Consider the following 12,698-nt stretch of genomic DNA (forward strand, 5'->3'; position numbering starts at 1 on the left):
GCCCAGATAAATATTGCTACCTGGGATGAGCCTCCTAGGTTTTGTATTGAAGTCAGTGTACCAGAGGAGGACAGAAGCTATCTTTCCTCTGGCTACAACATGGTGCTACCCTACAGAGTGCTGCTGAGGCTAATGTAGACCTTCATTGCAAAACTGTGTGTTTTAATAAACTATTTGGCAATGTGAATATATTTAGTATAGTTTTATCTAAAAAGTCTAACTTTTAAAATGTTTCAGTATTTTTTATTTTTGGGGGGGGGGGGGGGGGGACCATTGAATTAAATATGTATTTAATAAAGTAATATTTTAGGTTCATAGACATCGTTTTAATTTTAGAGTCTGGGTGGAATTTAGTAGTCTGGGTGGAACCTGTCCACTCTTTTCCAAATCAATATGTTTATTTTTGTTACATAATTGCTCTCTCATACACAAGAGGCAAAGGTCGACCACGCGGGATAAAAATATTCCACAATTTAACCTAGCATTTTAAGGTGGGGAGAGTGTCATTGGATGAACAGGTTTGAAAAGGGCGGTTGTGAAAGTACTGTCTCTTTAATAAGACACCGGAACGGATTGTGTTGTGTTCCGTGTGTTACGATTTATAACTGTAAAGAGAGAACGTCCAGACTGCGATGATACCCCAGCACATAATTTGTACATTGCGTAGTGGTGTGAGGTGCTGGCAACATCGAAGTGTTTTGGGAACGGTTTTACAGGTAGAGGCCTTGGAATTTCGAAGCGTGCGCTCTCGGTCCACCTCGGCTGGCCCTGTCAGATCCATGGAGGAAATACTGACGAGGGTTGTGGTACCATTACCTACATACGAGACGAGAGAGAAGTCCCCGCCTCCCCCAGAATCGAACAGTGTGGAATTTATGCATTTCTACAGAAGCCTTGAAAAGGAAGAGAAGTCACAATTACTAGCAAAGTTGTCACACGATTTTGGTGTTGACCACAAAGGAGTTTCAGAGCTAGCAGGGAAGCTGCTCGACACTCAACAAAGGGACTTGGCTACAATACTGCAAGTAGAGGACAGGTTACGATACAGTCTGACTCCTCGCTATAAACAATTGCTTAATCACATAAGTAGGGTGGAATCGGGAGTGAAGTTTCTGGTTGACCTACGTGCCGATCTGCTTGAAATAATATCATCTAAAGCAAGTGACAGTCCTCATATTCGGGTAAAGGCATTGTTTACAACTTGGCCAGTTAATGTCAATTCCGTTCGCGTTTTGGAAATATTTGACAGGTACAGCCTGTTCCTAGGGTGCAGTCAGGAATTATATATAAAAGCACAGGTGTTTCTCTCATTGGAATCGACTGTCATTCCTGAGCATTTAGCATTTGGGGAATTGCTAAGCAAAAGAGAATAACATAGTTGTCTGACTGCACCTGCCAAAATAGTAACTTTCACTATAACCAGACAGGTGTGATTGAAAATGTTAGCCATATTTCCATTGGAAACACTAACATAATACACTTGATTTGCTTACAAACAAGCTAATATATGACAGATTGCCAAGAAACAAAATAGACGAAATAGGTTCCAAATATAATGTACCCAATGAATTGAAAATGTGTGTGTCAAAGTTAAATCAGATGCAGGCCTATGTTATGTACGGACTAAATAAAGTGTTGGCATTTTGAAAAGGCCTATTGACGCGGTATGACGTGGAAGCCCCCCTTGACTTACATTAATATTGGTGTCCCATTTCAACCCGACTGCTAGAACAGTTCAGCTCAGATGACTTTTGCCCTAGTGAAGAAACGTACGTTAGTTTTATTTTTAAAATGTCATGACCATCTGACAATCTAACCTATTATATTTACTGTTAGCATAGCATATCTCCTGGGTGATTATCATTAAACCAGTTTTAAAATGTTTATAGTAAAAGGAGTTGTAAAACCATGATGCATCTGCAAAAAATGTACCATTCTAAGGACTAAGATATTGAGTTTTTGGGGAAGTGTCTTATTTTAAATACATTGTACATTTTTGCTTGAATTTTGCAAATTTTCGTATTGATTTATTTATAACTTTTTTGGACTTTGAAAACTTGCGGTAATGAGAATTTTAATGTTTGTAAAATGCATAATCTGATAAACAGAAACATAATAATAATGATGAAATAGATTATGTACAGATCCTAATCTTCATAAAAAAAATTACACTTGAGAATTTTTTGTTTGTTTGGTCAGATTTGTAAGAATAACCCCATTTCAGCATTGGCCCAGGGTAGGCAACCCTGTACCTGGAGTGCCACAGGTACTGCAAGATTTTGTTTCAACTAGGCACCTGGCATTTAGGGAAAATGCTAGATGGGATGGTCCACTTTTAGCCTACTGGGCCTGTCTTAACTTGTTTTTGTTTCTTCACAAAAGTATCATGATCTGGCTAATAATGGGCCTGTGTGCCTTGAGGGATAAAACAAATGGTCCATGTTGGGGTCTCAAGTAAAAAAAACATTGTCCGGTTTGTCAAATGCCAGACCTGATTTCTGGACCCAGTCCGCCACTGATCAGTCCAATCAGACATTCTACTCTTACACCCATCACTCCCTCCAACCCTTTCTGAGGCAATTTATCATCTTGTACCCACATCAGTGTGTCTGACAAAGACCTTATTTAATAGATACAAGTATTGTTCCCCTTGCTTCCCCTTGGGTGCTGTGGGACATGGATGTGAAAAAGCAGAGATGAAATTGCTTAACTGGAACATCTAATTGGTCATCAATTAGGACATGCTTTGTTTATTTTTCCAGCATCTTCCCTCCAGTTATTATTTGGCCTCTTTATAGATTAGTTAAGTCTCACAGGGATTTGGTTATGTTCTGCTGGACCAGCTCTTTTCCCCTTTACCTGTGTTTGAGAAATCTGCCATGATAACGAGAGGAGTTACTTTAACAAAGGTGGCACTGTCAATGCAGTAGGCGAAAATAGCTGTACTGTATACAATGTCCCTGCTTACTTTTGGGAAAGAAATGTGGCCTCCATACACTGCAACATTAGAAGAAGTTTAAATTTAACCTGGACCTCTGTCTCAATGTGCATCAGACAATTAAAATCGTGGACTTAGTTGCATGCGATATAACGCTACTTAATAGTCAAGGATGTATCATGCAATATTGGGACTCTACACTTTACAGACCTAGTGGAACAAAAGTAAACCTTGAATTTGGAGGTTTAAAATATCCCTCTGGTGGCCAGGTTGATCTATTTTATGAAATGGCTTTGGTTGGTGGATATAAAGTCTAAGGTTTTTGATAGGCGGACGCAGAATTCGTTAATAAAAAAAATAATTTAAAAAAGCTGGTGAGGTTAGCATAGGGCTATTGTGTGCCAGGCTACCTAATGGTACCAGCTGCAATATAGCGTTCTATCTAACTACATCGACGATCGTAATTGGCTGATGCGCATTTTGAGACTGAGGTCCAGGTTCAACTTCGCAAGTATGGCCCCTCTTGAATGTAAATGAGAGCCTCTCACCTACAATAGAATGTGTTTGTGGGAAGAGAGGTTTTCATAATCGTAATAGTGATTAAAACATCAGAAAGACGAGCAGGAAATGTATTTAAAAAAACTCTGAACTATCAAATAGGCCTAGCCTAATAAGTTTGAAATGGTCAAGACCAATGTTCCCTCAAAAAAATGTTTTGTCGCTGAGCAAATTTCATGTCAGCTGAGCGCAAACAAGCGCATCTACTCACGACCGCTCATGCTGTAAATGCGGTCCAGTTCAAAGTAAATGGCACAGATCCATATATGGCAATGGTCTATTTGCGTATAGGCATACTGCAGCTCTGATTGTTTATGCCTCACTGGTCTGTGTAGAGTACGGGCTGAGTAGTGTGTTCTGCCTACAACAAAATCTCTTGCATAGTTTGTTTTGTTTCGGTATTTTGAATTGAAAGTGACTAATATTGCATTGTTTTGATCACAATTGCCACAGTAAAGGGAGACGTTGATAGTGTTAACAGGGAAAACTCTAGAACGATGGTCACCAAACTTTTCTGAATCAAGATCACTTTTGAGTCGAAATGCAAGATGACTTAGTTAACCTATTCAACATTGACCTATTATAAACAGTACTATAGCAATGAGGTTTGTGCAGTAAGCTATAGGCCCAATACATTATCACCGCATATTGTCCGTTGTTGTATTACTTGTTAAGCACAGCTGAGTTAGCATACATTTGAAATAATTAGCTTTAATTAGCTTTTTCATTTTACTGGGCTGATGTTGCCTGAATCTGATGGTCAGTCTCAGCTGAGGAAGAGTGCAGTAGACTGGGCCCGCCAGGAAGGCAGAGTTTGTACATGAAATGGTTGAAAATGGCAACAGTTTGTCTACCTATTTACAGAAATGTTTGGAGATAGACCAGTCGGTGACCACTGCTCTAGAAAGTTGAGTGAAGTTCAATCTCGTGCTTCTCTCTGTGGGCTGATATTTCTGCGCCACACGCGTAGCTTAGAGGGAACATTGGTCAAGACTGCAATTACTAAGGTTCTTTAGAAGTGTCACTTTGAATTCCACAGTAGATTTGTTTCCTGCTGTCAGTCTATTGATTTTATTTTCCCACCGTTTTTATTCATCTTCACCTGTGCACAAAATTACCTTGGAGATGAGGAAAATAACTGGGATTCATAAAATACTTTTACTGTGAATTTAGTGTAGTGGTCCCTCACATTTGACAAGTACGTTAGTTGTGGTTTGTCACAGAAGCAATTTTAGCCTAAGTCTCACGTCATCTAGGCCTACTGGAGCAAAAGGCACGTAGTGAAGTGGGGGCTGAGGGGCTGTCCTGTTGCACCATGGAAACTTTGGCTGCACAGCTGAATAACTTTGGCTTTGGTTCCTGTTTTATATGCATCACAGTTTCCTTCTTGTTCTCTTTGTGCATGTAATCTAGCAACTGTGTAGCTGCTGTGTAGCTGCTGTGTAGCTGCTGTGTAGCTGCTGTGTAGCTGCTGTGTAGCTGCTGTGTAGCTGCTGTGTAGCAACTGTGTAGCTGCTGTGTAGCTGCTATGTAGCAACTGTGTAGCTGCTGTGTAGCTGCTGTGTAGCTGCTGTGTAGCTGCTGTGTAGCTGCTGTGTAGCTGCTGTGTAGCTGCTATGTAGCAACTGTGGCATGCAACACAAGTTCCTAATTTTACTGGTATGAAAGACTTAAGTCATTTTCTCTTAAGGATTTGAATCTCAAGCTTTTTTCAAAGGCTCACATTATTGTTACAGCCATTAAGTCTAGAGAAGGGAGGTTAAACAATTGTATTTGTTTGATTCCTCTTCTCTCGCTCTCTCCTACTTGCATGTCACTAAACTTGACGAATGCAAATGAAATACAGATTTTTCCCAGAGTTTATTTTCTTTTGCGTGACTAAGAATTGTGAGCTCCTTCCACCCAGAGACAAGGCGGCAGCTGCGGTTTTATTTTCACACAGCATGATATCAATGCTTTTTCAGGGTTTTATCAATCTCAGATTTATGTATTTGTGCCTGTTATCAGATTCTAAGTTTGGCTTTTTTGGTGTGAGCGAGCAGACACACACACACAAACGCACACGCACACATTTTTTTTAAATGTGCGGTTTTTCAGTTTTTGGCCCTGTGGGTTATGTGGATGTGGTACCTCTAAAGTAGTGTCTTTCCAGGGAGGAATTCATCTAGATAAGTAAATATGTAAATAATGAGTGTTTCGTGAAGAATAACCAATTCCTTTGGCTACTTTGGAAGGGGTAGGCCTTAAATTTTCATATTGACGCCTGAAAATGATCAATGTTTTTCCTTGGGTGAGCAATTTTAGTGCATATAATTCATAGTGAACGTAGGCATGTTTGGCTGTCGACTTGCCCAGGGGCTTCTGCAAATTTGATTTATTTATATGTGTGTATATGTATGTATGTATATGTGTGTGTGTGTGTAATATATATATATATATATATTTTTTTAATTTAACCTTTATTAGGTAAGTCAGATGGAGTACATTTGAGTTCATGCAGCCAGGTGTAATGGTGTGGATTTGGGTATCCCTCAATGTGTGTACTGTTTGTTTTTTGAGAGAGCCTCTCTCTGCCATAATGAAGTCAGATATTTGGAAGAGGACTATACCCTGCTCATATGGGGATGCGTTTATTGAAGTTCAAGGCCTGGGTCTATGTCTCCCCAGCATACCTCACCTCAATTTTGAGGTATTAAAACATGAGTGAGAGCTGTAATTGTTTTGATTGAGTATTTAAAAAGTGTTTTGTTGAGAAAATGGTGCATAAATTGTAGTTTTATTTGTGTGTTTTTATTGGAAAATATTTTATGGAATTGTTGCGCTCAGGGTACCATTGGAAATGAGACAATGGTCTCAATGGGTTCCCCTAAATAAATAAAAGGTAAAAAATGTAAATACAATACTGTAGGCTCCAGAACAACCTGTTCCATATCCACTACCACTAATGAAAACATCCATAAAAACAAGCAAACAACAATTACTGTCAGCCATGCCTTTGATACCAGCCTGTAAGGGAAGCTAGGCTGAATATTATTAATGCTGCCGTCAGTCACTAGATAGCGTGATGAGCTGTTCACTGTGTTTTTATAAGGGTTACACTAGAACAGATTGAGGGGAAAAAAAGAGCAAAAACACTAGTAAGCACTATGGCAGCTCATTGTGAGTGTCATCCTATTTGGATGACATTAGTCAGGTGCTGGGACTGGTAGTGTGGGGCTCTGAGGTTACGTGTTTAATTATCACTTTAATCAGTAAGCAGATGTTTTTGTTCAGAGTTAAATATAACAAGCTATGTTTTTTAGTGTCAGCAACACAATAGCATCTACAGTATACATCCTGTGTGGTTTTGATTAGTCTCCCACCTGTCAGACTAACAAGAGTAGCTGGCCAGAGCGCACAGGTATTTTACCTCTGGATTCTGATGTTTTTACCCAATCTCCCCCCCCCCCCCCCCTTTACCTGCAGGACCTGAATGGCACTCTGAAGAGTCTACTGTCTGAGTGGTTCTCTGTGGGTCTGCTGCGTCTGGAGAGGATCACCTGGCAGTCCCCCTGTGAGATACTGCAAAAGATCAGCCAGTAAGAAGCCCCTGTAGTAAACACAGAAACCTCTACAGTATGCACACACACACACCCTAAACTAGAGGTCGACCGATTAATCGGAATGGCCGATTAGTTAGGGCCGATTTCAAGTTTTCATAACAATCGGAAATCGGTATTTTTGGGCGCCGATTAAAAAATATATATATATTTTTTTTTTTACACCTTTTATTTAATCTTTATTTAACTAGGCAAGTCAGTTAAGAACACATTCTTATTTTCAATGACGGCCTAGGAACGGTGGGTTAACTGCTTTGTTCAGGGGCAGAAAGACAGATTTTCACCTTGTCAGCTCGGGGGATCCAATCTTACAACCTTACACTTAACTAGTCCAACGCAATAACGACCTGCCTCTCTCTCGTTGCACTCTACAAGGAGACTGCCTGTTACGCAAATGCAGTAAGCCAAGGTAAGTTGCTAGCTAGCATTAAATTTATCTTATAAAAAACAATCAATCATAATCACTAGTTAACTACACATGGTTGATGATATTACTAGATATTATCTAGCGTGTCCTTTGTTGCATATAATCTGACTGAGCATACAAATATCTAAGTATTTGACTGAGCGGTGGTAGGCAGAAGCAGGCGCGTAAACATTCATTCAAACAGAACTTTTGTGCGTTTTGCCAGCAGCTCTTCGTTGTGCGTCAAGCATTGCGCTGTTTATGACTTCAAACCTATCAACTCCGGAGATGAGGCTGGTGTGACCAAAGTGAAATGGCTGGCTAGTTAGCGCGCGCTAATAGCGATTCAAACTTCACTCGCTCTGAGCCTTGGGGTGGTTGTTTCCCTTGCTTTGCACGCTATTAGCGCTGCTTCGTTGTGGTGGCTGTTGTCGTTGTGTTGCTGGTTTGAGCCCAGGGAGGAGCGAGGAGAGGGACGGAAGCTATACTGTTACACTGGCAATACTAAAGTGCCTATAAGAACATCCAAAGGTTAATGAAATACAAATGGTATAGCTATACTGTTACACTGGCAATACTAAAGTGCCTATAAGAACATCCAAAGGTTAAGGAAATACATATGGTATAGAGGGAAATAGTCCTATAATAACTACAACCTAAAACTTCTTACCTGGGAATATTGAAGACTCATGTTAAACGGAACCACCAGCTTTCATATGTTCTCAGCAAGTAACTGAAACGTTAGCTTTCTTATATAGCACATATTGCACTTTTACGTTCTTCTCCAACACTTTGTTTTTGCATTATTTAAACCAAATTGAACACGTTTCATTATCTACTTGAGGATAAATTGATTATATTAATGTATTATATTAAGTTAAAGTAAGTGTTAACTCAGTATTGTTGTAATTGCCTCCTGCTGCCTCCTGTGAATCAACACTCCACAAATACAGTTTTTTTTTAAAAATCGGCTGATTAATCGGTATCGACTTTTTTGGTCCTCCAATAATCGGTATCGGCGTTGAAAAATCATAATCGGTCAACCTCTACCCTAAACCCATATCTAACCATCACTATGATCTGCCAGGTACGAAGCTGTGCACCCTGTGAGGAACTGGACAGATATAAAGCGTAGAGTTGGGCCGTACCGTCGCTGCTATGCCTTCACCCACGCTGCCATGCCAGGGGAGCCACTGGTTGTCCTGCATGTGGCACTCACAGAGGACATATCTGATAACATACAGGTCAGAGGTTTATATGGAATATGAAAGAATGCATAAATTGATAAGTTTGTTTGGCTGTCATGTGGATTCATATTACTTTTCCTCTTTTCAGGTCATGAACCACATTTTGATAATTGACTGTGTGTCTGACTCCAACAATGTTGTTTCTCTTGTCGAATAGAGTATCGTGAGAGAATTTGCTACCCTGGACTCGGAGGAGGATGTGAGCAAAGTCAATACAGCAGTGTTCTACTCCATCTCCTCCACCCAGGCTGGCCTGCAGGGGGTGGAGCTAGGGAACGTCCTCATCAAGAGAGTTGTGCGGGAGCTACAGGTGGGTGGAGAATGACATCACCACTGTCTAAATGAGCAGGCAGACAGAAAGACTCTGACTGCCCTTCGCCTGTGACTAGCTGAACACTGTGGAACGTCTCTTAGGAAAACCAGCTGCTCCGCTGTATTGTAATTTGTTGATTTATTAGCCAGCTCCTGGGTCCTTTACTCTCTGTTTGTCACTTGCTTCAATGTCACCTGATAATTTCCATTCACTCTTCCAGAGAAGTTCCAGAGAACCACTCACGTCACCAAGCATTTCTGGCCACGGCCAGTAAACAGATGGCAGTCAATCACAGCAATAGTTCAACATAAGCTGGAGGTCATTTCCGCGTGAAAGGAGTGGTTATTATGATTAGATAGCTTGTCTAGGTTATATAACATGCTTTGGCTATTTTTTTGATTGCTCTTAGTCGTTTGAGTTTCTCAATTAAGCCAAATACTCTCTCACAATATTGCAGTTCTACCTGCATCTGAGATATGTTTTTCAGGGTAAAGAGCGGATATCAGCATGATTGAATAACCATCTCCACACATCAATCAAGACCGAGAGCGAAATAATGACATTTCAGATGGTTTTGATGTGAGGGTAGTTGATAGTCTGATAGAGTATAGGCTTGTATGCTTAGAGTAAGTGGTCTGTGCAGTTGTGTGTCTTGTTGATTTGTACAGTAGCCCTATATACATTCAGCAGCATCGACATGGTAAAGGAGTTAATGTTATGTTGGCCGTTCTATTGACCAGATTGGCGCACGTTCAAGAAGTCTAATCTAACAAAGTGGATATTCATCAAATCCGTCATGATTCATGTATTGTAACTGGCCCACAATGTGTTTACTTAAGTCCGATGTGGATATATTTGGGTTTATAAGAAGTGACTGCTAAATGCTAACTCCTGTTCATATAAGATGGTTAGCATAGCTAGCATACATAAATTGTTGGTGGTAGTCAAGTCGTTTTTAACTGTAATGCAGTTGATTGGTGATGATGACATGAACGTGTTTGGGTTGGCATCCATACAAGTATTGTACTCAGATTTTTACCTCAACAGTGTGAAAGACAATGTAGGCTAAATCTAGGCTGATTTTGCTGGGGGCCAATGAGGAGACTCGGGATCTTTCCCCCACGGCCCTTTCCCCCATGCGTTTCCATGGCAATTCCATTGTTTTGGTCGAGTTCGATTGACCTCTTTACCGCAACTATTAGTCCTGGCCTAAGTGTTCTAGCCTTTCCATTGTTCTGTAAGCACTCCTAACATTGGTTAAAATTATTGAGGGATGTACATTGTTCTGTAGGGCTTGAACATCTAATCTGTAGTCCCGTCTGAACTCTGAGGATTTCGAATTGAAGCAGAAACTTGATTTTGTTTTACAAAGCCTTTTCTTGTGGCCTATGAGTTCTGGATTTATCCCATGGCCATCCTAATAGCCCTCATATCAGTTGGGGGGGAAAAAACTAAGAACGTTGAGCTTCTGGGCTGGCTCAGGACTGTGACTGTGTGCAGTGCCATGGCAGTGTTACGCCCCACATCAAGGGGAATAGAAAAGCTCCACAGCCGCTGGGAGACCACTATAATAATGGATGGATGAGAGGAAGGAAAAGAAAAGATCTTTCTGTGATTTAGGGAGGAGGATCCCGTTGTCTTTCAGCGTTACACCACACCTTTACTGTCTCCCTCATTCTGGCTGTCCTCATCTCTCAGGTCTGTGGATTGCACGCCTGCTCTAAGCCCGCTGTCCAAGGTTTTACAGTAAATTAAACTGATGAAATGATTGGAAAGTGACCTCTTGACATGGTTTTCCTCAGATCCACTAACTCGTGTGATTGAAGTACAGGGGAATGAATGAGAAAGAGGCTGAGAGGGAGAGAGAGTGGGAGAAGGAAAGGCACACTCCAACATCTGCTTCCAGGAGTTATCTGACACACGTTGCCTCCTGCTGCTTCCTGTGAATCAACACTCCACACAGCTCTGTACCTTAACAGCCTTGACAAGCAAGAGTCAACAGAACAGAGAGGGAGAGAAATGCCAGGGATTAGAACAGAGAGGGCAAGGAAGAGAGCTTGTAAAGAAGGGCAAGATAGAAGAGTGTGGAACGTTGGCGGCAGGCAGGCAGCATGTGATGATGGCAGAGAGGCACTGGGGAATAGGGACCAGAGTCAAGAGCTTGGATGGAAGGTATTAAAAGTGAGAGAGAGGGAGGGCAGGGTACACACTGCAGAAAGTGAGCCTAAATATCTTAGTGATAATTCACTTCATGTATTTTTCTTCTTACCAAGCTAAATTATCTAATGTCACTGACAGATAATTTAGCTTATTTTAACCAAAAAGTTTAATACAATTAATGTATCTTAATAATATGTATTTCTAATCTCTCTATAATACCACATTGGTATTGTTTATTAACTGGTGTAGACAGAGTTGTTTCATACTAAGGAGGTTTACCTCAGGAGAGTTAGTCTATCTTTCTGTCTTTGCAGAGTGAGTTTCCCCACATGTCCCAGTTCTCCAGCCTGTCTCCCATCCCGGGCTTCTCCTCCTGGCTACAGGGCCTGCTCAGCCAGCACCGGAAGGAGGGCCGCGTGGAGCTGCTAACTGACTGCGAGTGGGGGAAGGTGGCAGATGTTACAAACACAACCCCTGATACCAACGCCCTGGATGCCCTGCGTAAGCTGATCAGCACCGGTGACTGGACCCGTTCTGAACACCTGGTCCACATCCTGGAGCCTGCCCTGATGCGCCTCTGTGCCTGGTACCTCTATGGAGAGAAGAGGCGCGGCTACGCCCTAAACCCTGTGGCCAATTTCCACCTGCAGAACGGCGCCACCATGTGGAGACTGAACTGGCATGCAGACACCAGCCCGCGTGGAGTGGCCAACTCCTGTGGCATCATGGTGAACTACAGATACTTCCTGCAGGAGACCACATCCAACAGCGCTGCCTACATGCACAATAAAATCATCACAGCCACAGAGCAGGTGCTGGGCTTGGTCTCACAGTTTCAGAAGAACAGCAAACTCTGAGCTCCATGGACACATATGTACACCCACACTTGGTATTAAAGATGTCTCTAGGTCCAGGACTTGCTGGCTTCATGGTGGCTCTGATCTAATTTGCCAAAACAAAACGCTTTGAAACGCGTCGTGACAATTTGGCATGATATCAGTTGTTGTTCTATTATTTTTTAAATCTAGCCCATGTAGTGCATGGGTTTTACTCTCCCTTCCTTCCCGAGGTGGGTATGTAGTGTTATCATCGCCGATAGAGACTCCCAGTGTTTTATGGTGTGAGAGACTGCAGCTAATGAAGCGAGACACATTTATCAGGTCGTGCCATGTTTCTGCTTGACAATGTGTGATGCTGTAGCACAGCAAATAAGCTGCAGAGCTATTGGAATAAATTATGTCTTTGATTCTTTCATTTGGCTGATCTGTGTGGGCGTGTGTGCATGTGCAAAGCCGTGCGGGTGAAAAACACATAACACTGACACCCACATTGTATAGAATTATGTAGAACAAAACAGTACCATATTATCATCTCATTATCTCTTGGCCCCGATTGTCACCCGACAATCTCTACAAATCAGTTATTTACTGAAGCTCAATCAAGCTATTATTTAATGAGCTGTGCTCTCAAGAGATTA

The 12,698-nt window shown here is 41.6% G+C and overlaps 1 protein-coding gene across 1 annotated transcript; it reads left to right on the forward strand.

The window, feature by feature from the left end:
• The first annotated feature begins 500 nt into the window (after positions 1-500).
• Positions 501-12,475, forward strand: LOC110520029 (malonyl-CoA decarboxylase, mitochondrial). The gene is made up of 5 exons (XM_021597000.3): positions 501-1,181; positions 6,962-7,074; positions 8,589-8,745; positions 8,906-9,058; positions 11,536-12,475. The coding sequence occupies exons 1-5, from the start codon at positions 633-635 to the stop codon at positions 12,076-12,078; spliced, it is 1,515 nt and encodes a 504-aa protein (XP_021452675.2). The 5' UTR covers positions 501-632; the 3' UTR covers positions 12,079-12,475.
• Positions 12,476-12,698: the final 223 nt, after the last annotated feature.

The sequence above is a fragment of the Oncorhynchus mykiss genome, chromosome 1 (genome assembly GCF_057628025.1).
Source record: "Oncorhynchus mykiss isolate SJ-2025 chromosome 1, ASM5762802v1, whole genome shotgun sequence".
NCBI classification, from domain to species: Eukaryota; Metazoa; Chordata; class Actinopteri; order Salmoniformes; family Salmonidae; genus Oncorhynchus; species Oncorhynchus mykiss.